This window comes from Colobus angolensis, unplaced genomic scaffold (genome assembly GCF_000951035.1).
Source record: "Colobus angolensis palliatus isolate OR3802 unplaced genomic scaffold, Cang.pa_1.0 Scaffold14, whole genome shotgun sequence".
In the NCBI taxonomy this organism is placed as follows: Eukaryota; Metazoa; Chordata; class Mammalia; order Primates; family Cercopithecidae; genus Colobus; species Colobus angolensis.
Window position 1 is genome coordinate 6317899 of NW_012114488.1, and position 9842 is coordinate 6327740.

Here is a 9842-nt window from a genome sequence, read left to right on the forward strand (position 1 = left end):
CCGCCGTGCTGTGCCGGCCTGCGAGGTGAGCCGCTAGACGGGGTCGTGACGGGACCATGCCTCCTACGCGTGCGCGTTAATTCCGGGAGCCGGGAGGGAGACGGCGGAAAGCACCGCTGCCCCCCCATCCTCGAGTTCCCTCCCCGGGCTGCCCCAGGAGCACCTTCTCCCGGGCCCTTCCAGGATGTCCTTATTTTTACTACACAAGCTTCTAACTGGCCACGCGCATCGGTAGCCCCCAGCTTTTAATCAGTGGGTGCTAGGTATGGTGCTATTCAGATAATAGAAATTGTCTTGGAAAGATGGGTCCCAGTAGCTTTTTCGTATTTTTGGCAGTCGTTCTTAACGATCAGTCTTACTAATTTGATTAACTCAAACCAGCTCCAGGAGGCAACTCAATTGCGTGTACCAGACGAAATCTAGTTTCGGGATTTTAAAAGCTTATTCCTGAAAGCAAAAACTTTCATTTTTTAAAAAAGTATTTTCAGTTTTATGTGTAGAGGATGAAATATTTGAATTGCTGTTTTCTTTGAAGATATAACTTTTCTCTGCATTCTTAGTTTTTAGGAATCAGCTACCCAGGAAAAACGATTTTTACTCATATGAGCCACCTTCTGAGAATCCTCCCCCAGAAACAGGAGAATCAGTGTGTCTCCAGCTTAAGTCTGGTGCTCATCTCTGCAGGGTTTGTGGCTGTTTAGGCCCCAAAACGTGCTCCAGATGCCACAAAGCATATTACTGCAGCAAGGAGCATCAGACCCTAGACTGGAGATTGGGACATAAGCAGACTTGTGCACAGCCAGGTGAGTAATCTTTTTTTTAAAATCTTAGTTCAGTTTCATCGCCTTTGTCAACCCAGATATTTCCAGGATAACTTTAAAGTTAAAATTAGGGAAGGTATAGTACTTCGAAATTTTTCATATCTGGAACACCTTTGTAAAAAAGAGGCTGTGAAGTCTGAATCACTGAGTAATGTCACCATATAGGCATTTAATTTATGACCCTTTATCTAAAATGCCAGAACTATAGGGAATATAATACTTTAGAGACAGCAAATTATTAGACTGTCTTCAAAATTAAATGATTACTAATAGTGCTGTCCTTTTCGTTTCAGATCATTTCGACCATATAATTCCAGACCACAACTTCCTTTTTCCAGAATTTGAAATTGTAATAGAAACAGAAGAGGAGATTATGCCTGAGGTTGTGGAAAAGGAAGATTACTCAGAGATTACAGGGAGCATGGGTAAGCAGTTTGAGGACTTCATCTATTAAGCGGTTAAACATAATGCTTGGAAGAAAGCTCAGTGTGTCTAGAAGAGAGGTACCTCAGGTGAAAATATACTTCCTGGACTGTATTTTCTGATACCTATGAGGTGTGTTCCACTCCCTATAAAGACAAGGGTGGGTATCCAGATGGTCCCATGAATAGGGCTGCACAAGACGCTGGAGGCTTGGTAAGTTCCTCTGGGTCCCAGATCTGTTTCTCAGGTCGGGATAGTGTGAGTGCCTAGCACAGTATCGGGCATGCAGAAGAGCCCCTTCAAAGTTTCACTTTCATCTGGCCAGTTTTAGATACACAATTTTGTCAGTTTACTTACAGTGCATACTCTTGGGTAGTACTTGTGCTGACCAAGTATCTTAGAGGTTTATTTTATTATAGCAGCCAACATTTATCCAGCACTTACCTTACATACTGTTTGTGCATGAGCTCATGGAAATCCTGACAGCAGATCAGTAAGTCAGAAACAGCCCCATTTTGAAGGTGAGGAAATTGAGGTTCTGGGTATAACTTGCTTTGGTCACATAATGTTAAATTTTACAATTTGAGCCTTGAGCCATACACAAAACCACCACAAAATTAGATTTATAGACTCAAAATGAAAACATTAGCTTACTGGTTTGTAGTTAATACCAGTCCTACATTCCAAAACATGTTTGAGTCTTACTCTGTGCCTGACCTTGTGCTTGATAATAGGGATATAATGGGAAGCAACACTCCAGTGGTCAGATGCTCACAGTCTCATGGAGGAGCCCAAATAATACTGGGGGAAGATACATTCCATGTAATGACTGATAAGAGTATAATACAGGTGCCATCGGAACACATGTGACATCACTGAAGACTGCCTGGAAGGGACCACACGTGTGTTCATACCTGTACGATAAAAACGATCATGAAAATGCTTACCTTTAGGAGAAGGGAGAGCCTAGAGTAGGAGGATCAAGGATGAAAGGTAGACTTCAAGTATGCCTTATGAGTATAAATGTGACTGTGGAACTGTGTATTTTAAGATTATGAAGTAAGGTAAGTTAAAAAGCAGTCCCTAATCATCAAAAGTAAAAAACTCTTGATGTAGTCATATAACCACACTAAGAACTCTTCTAGGTGACTTCAGTACATAGGATAGTACATCTCTAGTGGAATATACCTTGAGAATGAAAAGAACGTAACAGTGTTAGTATTTTCAATAAACATGTTATTAATAAACTATTGCCGTTATTTTGAGATGGTTGTGTGTATATTGGGGGGATAAAGGAAATGAGTAATTATGTTGGTGTTACTGAAAACTGAGGCGTTGGGCGTAGGAGGAAGATAATGTTGATTGTGTCTACGTACCATTCTCTCTAAAAGGAACTCCAGGCTCTTTGGAAAGGTGGTTGATTCCAGAACTGGGTCAGGAAATGTTCATATAATGTGGGAACATGGTCATATCAAAGATTAAGGATGTCAGGAAGGATTACTAGGGCCATGTCAGAACTCAAGCAACATGAAAAGGCTCCTGCTGGCAAAAGATGGACAGTTTGAACATCTGCAAGGACACTAACTGCATCACATATGTTTAATGGGTTCAAAATGATACTTTAAAAAAACTCAGTAATCATCTTTGTAGGATACTTAGGAACAGACTTATTTTCAAATTGGTAAATAAAAGGAAAGAGTTTGACTTCTAGGGGTACATAATCATGAATAAAGTGATATGTGTGGGATTTACTTCAGAATATTGAAGTTGGAAGTGGCAGAGAAAGGAAACACTGGACTTGATAAGTGTTGAAGCTGATTAATGGTACATGACGGTTCATTATAGTATTTCCACTTTTGTGTATGTTCAAAATGTTCCAAAATGAAAGGAGAATTAAAAAGAAAAATGCTTCCTGGAGGTAGCTGTGTTTTACCTGAGACTTGAATTTGAGTTCCCAGATGAAACAGTTTGGCAGGAGGCAGTAGGGCCTGAGGGAACAGCATTTACAGTGTCCTAACAGTTACACTGAAACTTTCCTCGTATAATTGGTGGAACATCAATCTGAAGGTATCCTACACTTCCTCCATCCTCCTGATGGTGCAAGTGAACACCATCAGTGTCTTTCTAGTTTCATCAAAGCAGTTACTTTAGCTTCTCTGACTCAAGGTATATCAGTTCTATTTTAATGTACATTACAAAGACTAATGGTTATACTTAGAGACATGGGTCTGTTGGGGACAGCAGTGGCTCAGGGTGGCTGTAATCCCAGGAAGAAATTTGGAGAAGGAAATGAACATTTTTTTTTTTTTTTTTTTTTGAGACAGAGTCTCACTCTGTTGCCCAGGCTGGAGTGCAGTGGCACCATCTCAGTTCACTGCAACCTCTGCCTCCTGGTTTCAAGCGACTCTCCTGCCTCAGCCTCCCGAGTAGCTGGGATTACAGGCACCTACCACCACGCCTGGCTAATTTTTATATTTTTAGTAGAGATGGGGGTTTCACCATGTTGACCAGGCTGGTCTTGAACTCCTGACCTCAGGTGATGTGCCCACCTCAGCCTCCCAAAGTACTGGGATTACAGGCATGAGCCACTGCGCCAGGCCAGAAATGCGCTGGAAATGAACATTTGATGACTGAGTGAGTGAGCCTACCAGCTGAGAATACTAATGATAAGAAGGGCTCACATTTGTTGGGTGTCCTGTGATGTGCTGGGCAGTCCTAAGCCCTTGACCATTCTGTTATTTTGAAGCTTTAAGGAAATGCACTAAATGGAAGCCCACATAATAGAGCTGCATGGAGTACCTGGAAATTCAGAGGGTCCAACTTGAATGAGCGAATAAATACAGAAAGCTCTCTGACTAAAAGGGGGTCCCCTCTCCAGGCGTGAATTGACAAGTTGTGGGGATTACTCCTATTTTCATAATAGTTACGTTGATTTTTCAGGTGAAGCACTTGAGGAAGAACTGGATTCCATGGCAAAACATGAATCTGGGGAAGATACAATTTTTCAGAAGTTTAAAACTCAGATAGCCCTTGAACCAGAACAGGTAAAGTGGAACTCACGGCTCCTCACTGTGTTCTCTTCAGGCCATGTTTTATGAGTATAATCTGTGAGAAGAAATAACTTCATAGTAACACTAGTCTGTTCCTTAGGAGCCTATAAAAGCAGGCTTTTGTGATCTTGTTAGAGGAGTTCCTCACACAAATGGGCCATGTAGAAAGGTGTTTTGCAGTGCTGATCCATTTAATAGTTACTAAAAGACTAAAGGTTATACTGTTTATCATACAGGGTTCCTTTTCTAAAGAAAGTGTCAGGGATGGGAGATGAATGAGATGTTGCCTGAGGTACATGAGGTTTAGCCACAAATGCCCCCCCCCCAAAAAAGAAAAAAGGTTATTTTTGCCCATTTCCAACAGGTACCTTTGGCTTGTAAAACAAACATGGCATGTTGACATTTTCTCCTTAACCTCCTCTACCATAAACGTAAATCACGAAAGAAAAACCCATAAACCAGTCACCGGTTCAAATAAATACCCAGGGGTTTATAGGAAGAATAGATCTAGGTCTTCAACACTAAGGCAGTTTTTAGCAATGCATATGCTTTTAGACAAAATACAGAAAACTACTCAGTTGCTGTAGGAAGCTTATTACAGTGAAATTTGCTCATGTTTGTAGTAGTTTTCAAAACACTATGTTTCACTTCGTATTTGTCCCTCCCTAAAATTTTTTAACTATGAAGGCAGGCACAGACTCTGGGCAGAACTCTGCAATCAGAGCAGAGGCTCATTCTTAGTCCCTTCACAATATATTCATAGGACTAACATTCCAACATTAGTACTAAAAGCATCATCTAGGAAATATATTTTGATGCCTCTGAGTCAGATAAGCTGAAATAGTCACTTTGAGGTATTGAGAAGGCATTAATGGCACACTGACACAGCCAGGTCTGATGGGGGAACGGTGACATGCCTTTTGGGTCAGTGCTACATCGAGAGTAGGAACATTCATGGGGTAGATAGCATGTTACCATTGGAAACTTTTAGGTAAGGTATTGATTATTTCAACATGATCCTCATTGATTTTAGATTCTTAGATATGGCAGAGGTATTGCCCCCATCTGGATTTCTGGTGAAAATATTCCTCAAGAAAAGGATATTCCAGATTGCCCCTGTGGTGCCAAGAGAATATTGGAATTCCAGGTATGACCTAAATAAATAAGGACGATTTTAGTGTGTAATCACCATGATTGTTTTAAACATTAAAAACTTCGCCAAGGTAATTTGTGCACATGGGTCAACATGGCAGTACGGAAGGGTGGCCTATCATGAGAACCGTCAGTTTCCGGCCTCACCTTGGGGCTAGTTCCCTGGAAGGAGCTGTCTTGTCTTTTTCTGTTTCCTAGTTTTCAGACACTGTCTGTTGACTGACTTCTGTGAAGATGAGTATATCTACACTGCTGTCCACCTCCAGTGTGGTTATGCCATTATTGTTAGTGCCTCTGTTAACTTGAGTTATTTTAAATAATTTATACCTTCCTTTCTTGTTCCATTAATTGAAGTCTTTGACTCCATACTTTATGAGAGGAGTCTTTACTGTTTAATCTTGGTTTGTGGATTTGTTAGAACAAATGGATATAAGCATTAAAGATAAATGTGCCCCCCTGCCCAAAAGGATTTGTTAGCATCAAAATACCAAAATCCATTTTGGGTGGAAATGCTCTTGAGCTATGGATCCACTAACCTTCCCAAAGTCATCGCTAATATTGGTTTGTTTCTTTGGGTAAAAAAGCAATTATGAGGACCATAACCAAAACTCTGCTTGGTTCTTACTGCCAGAGCTCTCAGTGTCCAAAATGAGGTGACAGGATGGTGGCTATTCTGCCTATTCACTCTTTCAATTAGACTACTTCTAAGATTCTTCTCTGGTCTCTATACCTACATTGACAGATGTCCTTTTTGTATTCATGACTAGTAATTAGTGTTTCTTGAGTCAAGAGTTAACAATATCTGCAATGATGCAAAGTAAAAGTTGCCTAAATAGAAGCCTCAGCCCTTTTGAGTGGCATATTAGTAATGAAAATATTCATTAACAGCCACTTGTGAACTTCTTTCTCAAATGGAAAACACCAAACAGAAGGTGAGAGGGGCTCTGAAGTCATAAGAAAGTTTTAGATTGTTAAAACATGTTAATTGTATAATGTCTATAATCCTGCTTTGTAGTATGAGGATTGAAAGACCAAGATTCCTATAATCATCCTGGCTGAGAAGGTCTCTTAAAAGTAGTGCTCCCTGCTGTGAAGCGGCTTTCTAACTGTGTGTCACCCTCTTCTCAGGTCATGCCTCAGCTCCTAAACTACCTGAAGGCTGACAGACTGGGCAAGAGCATTGACTGGGGCATCCTGGCTGTCTTCACCTGTGCTGAGAGCTGCAGCTTGGGTACTGGCTATACAGAAGAATTTGTGTGGAAGCAGGATGTAACAGATACACTGTAAAGGCATCTTAAAGCCTTGAAAAATGTTAATACTCTTTTATACCTTGCAATTCCATTTCTGGGATTTTATCCTAAGGAAATACTTATACCAAAAATAAAGGTGCAGAGATGTTGAGAGATTGCTTACACAGTGTCTACATATTAGTGAAACACAAGTGTCCACTGAAAGAGAATTAAATTTTGGTACATCCACCGTGGAAGGCTACACAGTCTTAATTATAACACCCACACTGACAACCGAGATACCATTATAGGTGGTATTCATGGTTTGATCCTATTCTTGCAAAAATATTTGTATGTATGCACAGAAATCTGCAAAGATGTACACTTAGTGCACTGGTTACCAACGAATAGTGGGACTAACTAAAATGATCTTTTTACTTATATGTGCATTTCTTTTTCTAATAAAAATGGGTTATGTGCCTAATGAAGTCAAACCATCTCACTCTGAGAGCATTTCCCACCCTAAGTTTTTTAAAACACAAAGGAAAATACTTAGGTAAAACTCCAACAAACTTGTCTGATCATTAGCTGATTATCACAGGCTCTAGTATGTACTGGAAGCCCAGAACATTAGAAAAATACCAAACCTCAGGTTGGTGAGTATGAGAAACAGAAAACCCAGTAATTCTGAAGCAGCAGTATCACCGTTGGCAGGATCAGGAACAGTGGCTTTGTGATCACAGGCCTGAACTGGAAGAGACTCTACCTTCAGAACCGATCTTCGTCAGCCAGTGGCCCTGCTTACAGATGAGACACTGAAAGGCAAAAGGCGATGGTCTTCCCTTTCCATGTCAGCATTGTACACATGTTCCCTGTCGCATTTACAAGGCTTATGGAATGTAAGCCAGGATAAGGGTCTGGCCTAGGAGGCAGCAGCCTGAAGAAAGGAAGGCCCTGAAGTCAGTTTTCAAAGGGCTGACCCTTGGCCTATTATGTTTCTGATACATTTGTTTAAGCAAGTGGCTCTGAAGACTAAGGTTCTTTCCATCCCCTAGTAGCTCACACTTGACAATTCCCAGTTCTCTCAGCACCAGTGATGCCTGCCCTGAAGACACTGCTGTTGATCAGTGCCTGAATACTGACAGCTAATTCTGATCAATTTCTCAGGCTTATTTCCTTCATCTACATCGGCTCACATTGTCCCCTAACACATCCCGGTTAACTGAAATGCATTGCCACCATAAATCCTCATGTTTTCATAGGTAACGTCACTTGCTAATATAATTGTCTATTTGGCTATTTTATTTGTAATTTAGAAATTTCTGTCCTAGTAGTCCATATTATATAAGTATGTATATGCAATTTGTACTAACTGTGTGTGTAAGATGCAGTTATACATAGCACCATATGGAAAACTGCAGTATGGAGTTTCTCCCATGGGGAGGTTTGACACTAGGCTACTCAAGAGTTAGAGGGTACTAGTTTCGAACCTGGGATGGCTAAATCAATGAGAACCACCTATAACCATGGTGTCAGCCTGTGGCTACTGGAGTAAGTTGTCATCAGCTAGTGATGAGTTGGTCACAACACTTAGTAGGAAGCACAGTGGTGTAAGGAAACCTGGACTAGTGGGGCCTTCATATCTAAAATTATGTATTATTCTGCTTAGGCAGAATGTGTTAGTACGTTATGAATGCTAAGGGCTTTTAAAGCAAACATGTTATGGTCTTTCTGTGGTAAAAACTGTTACTTGATATGGACATTCTTGCAGGTATTTTGGCGTACCCAGCCAAGCTGTCATTGGTGTTTATTCCAGTCAACCTCCGGAGATGATCCTAAAAGTTTACAGGGCCTTTCCGTTTGGAACAGGTATATCAAGAGGGAGACAAACTGGTCCAAATCACTAGAAAGAAAATACAGCACCGACTTGGCATCTGTGTTAAAAAATAGCAATTATATTAAAAATAAACAGTACAATATAAAAAATTTAAATTAAAAAATGCATTAAGCAAGTTGCCTTTAGAAATGTGAAGACATTTTAAAACACTACTAGGTAATGAGAAGTCTCATCTACATAATCATGGCTCCACAGACAGTGCTGTCCATGCATCCACCATTTCTCAATACCTACAAAGTTTTAAGATCTGCTTGGTTCAGATACTGTCCAGCCACAGCAGCTCTCTGCTGTAGAGAGCAGCATATTCAGCTTTGCCTTTTTATTTCAGATACTGAATATCCTTTGACAGTTTCAGATAGTACAGCCAAAAAAAAAAAAAAAAGTTTTAAGTGTTTTTGGCAATCATATTGGTGATAGTATTGTTGTTACTCTTAAGAATGTTACGGTGGAGGTGGGAGGATGATTTGAGCCTAGGAGTTCAAGACCAGCTTGGGCAACAGTTGAGTGACTTTGTCTCTACAAAAAGTAAAAAAAGTTAACTGGGTGTGTTGATGTGCACCTGTAGTCCTAGCTACTTGGGAGGCTGAGGTGGATCACTTGAGCCCAGGAGTTTGACTGCAGCAAGTCATGATTGTGCCACTGCACTCCAGCCTGGGCAACAGAGTGAGATCGTGTCTCAAAAAAAATTGCACATATAACAGATAAAGTAATGATAAATACGTAAAGTAAATGAGTAATTATGGGACATTCTAATTCATCATCCCCTGTGTCTTTAAGAAATAAAATTCTCATTGTAGAAGAAAGAGTATATATAATATAGAACTGGTTAAATAAAAACCCTGTGAGCTTTGAATTGGACATATTAATATGAACTCATTTTATCTTGAAAACTTAAAAAGGGAAAGAAGCAAGTATTTATCCTGCTATATGGAGTATAATCCTTTTATAAAAGTATTCATGTTAATAAATGAAAAAGAAATGACTAAAATGTCATTTTGCAACGCACTAATGAATTAATAGATCTAGGAATTACACGGCAGCTTCCAATTTGCAGGAAATAGAGAACAGGGAAACTACACCATGAATTTCCAACTAGCAAACCCCAGACTATGAGAAGCTCTAAACACTAAATGGCCTGTAAATTGGAAAGAAAAGAAATGGACAAGGAACTTCAATTATCTTTAAATGCGTGAGAGTCAGGATAATAGTTCCTGCTTGAGGGAAGCCAGGAGTGTGTGTCTGGATAGGACCATAAGGAGGGGCTTCTAGG

General features: G+C 40.2%; 1 protein-coding gene across 1 annotated transcript; it reads left to right on the forward strand.

Moving 5' to 3' along the window:
* The first annotated feature begins 6 nt into the window (after positions 1-6).
* Positions 7-8937, forward strand: PDCD2 (programmed cell death 2). Its single transcript, XM_011934905.1, has 6 exons — positions 7-25; positions 561-803; positions 1115-1246; positions 4185-4288; positions 5328-5441; positions 6575-8937. The coding sequence occupies exons 3-6, from the start codon at positions 1195-1197 to the stop codon at positions 6731-6733; spliced, it is 429 nt and encodes a 142-aa protein (XP_011790295.1). The 5' UTR covers positions 7-25; positions 561-803; positions 1115-1194; the 3' UTR covers positions 6734-8937.
* The last annotated feature ends 905 nt before the right edge of the window (positions 8938-9842 follow it).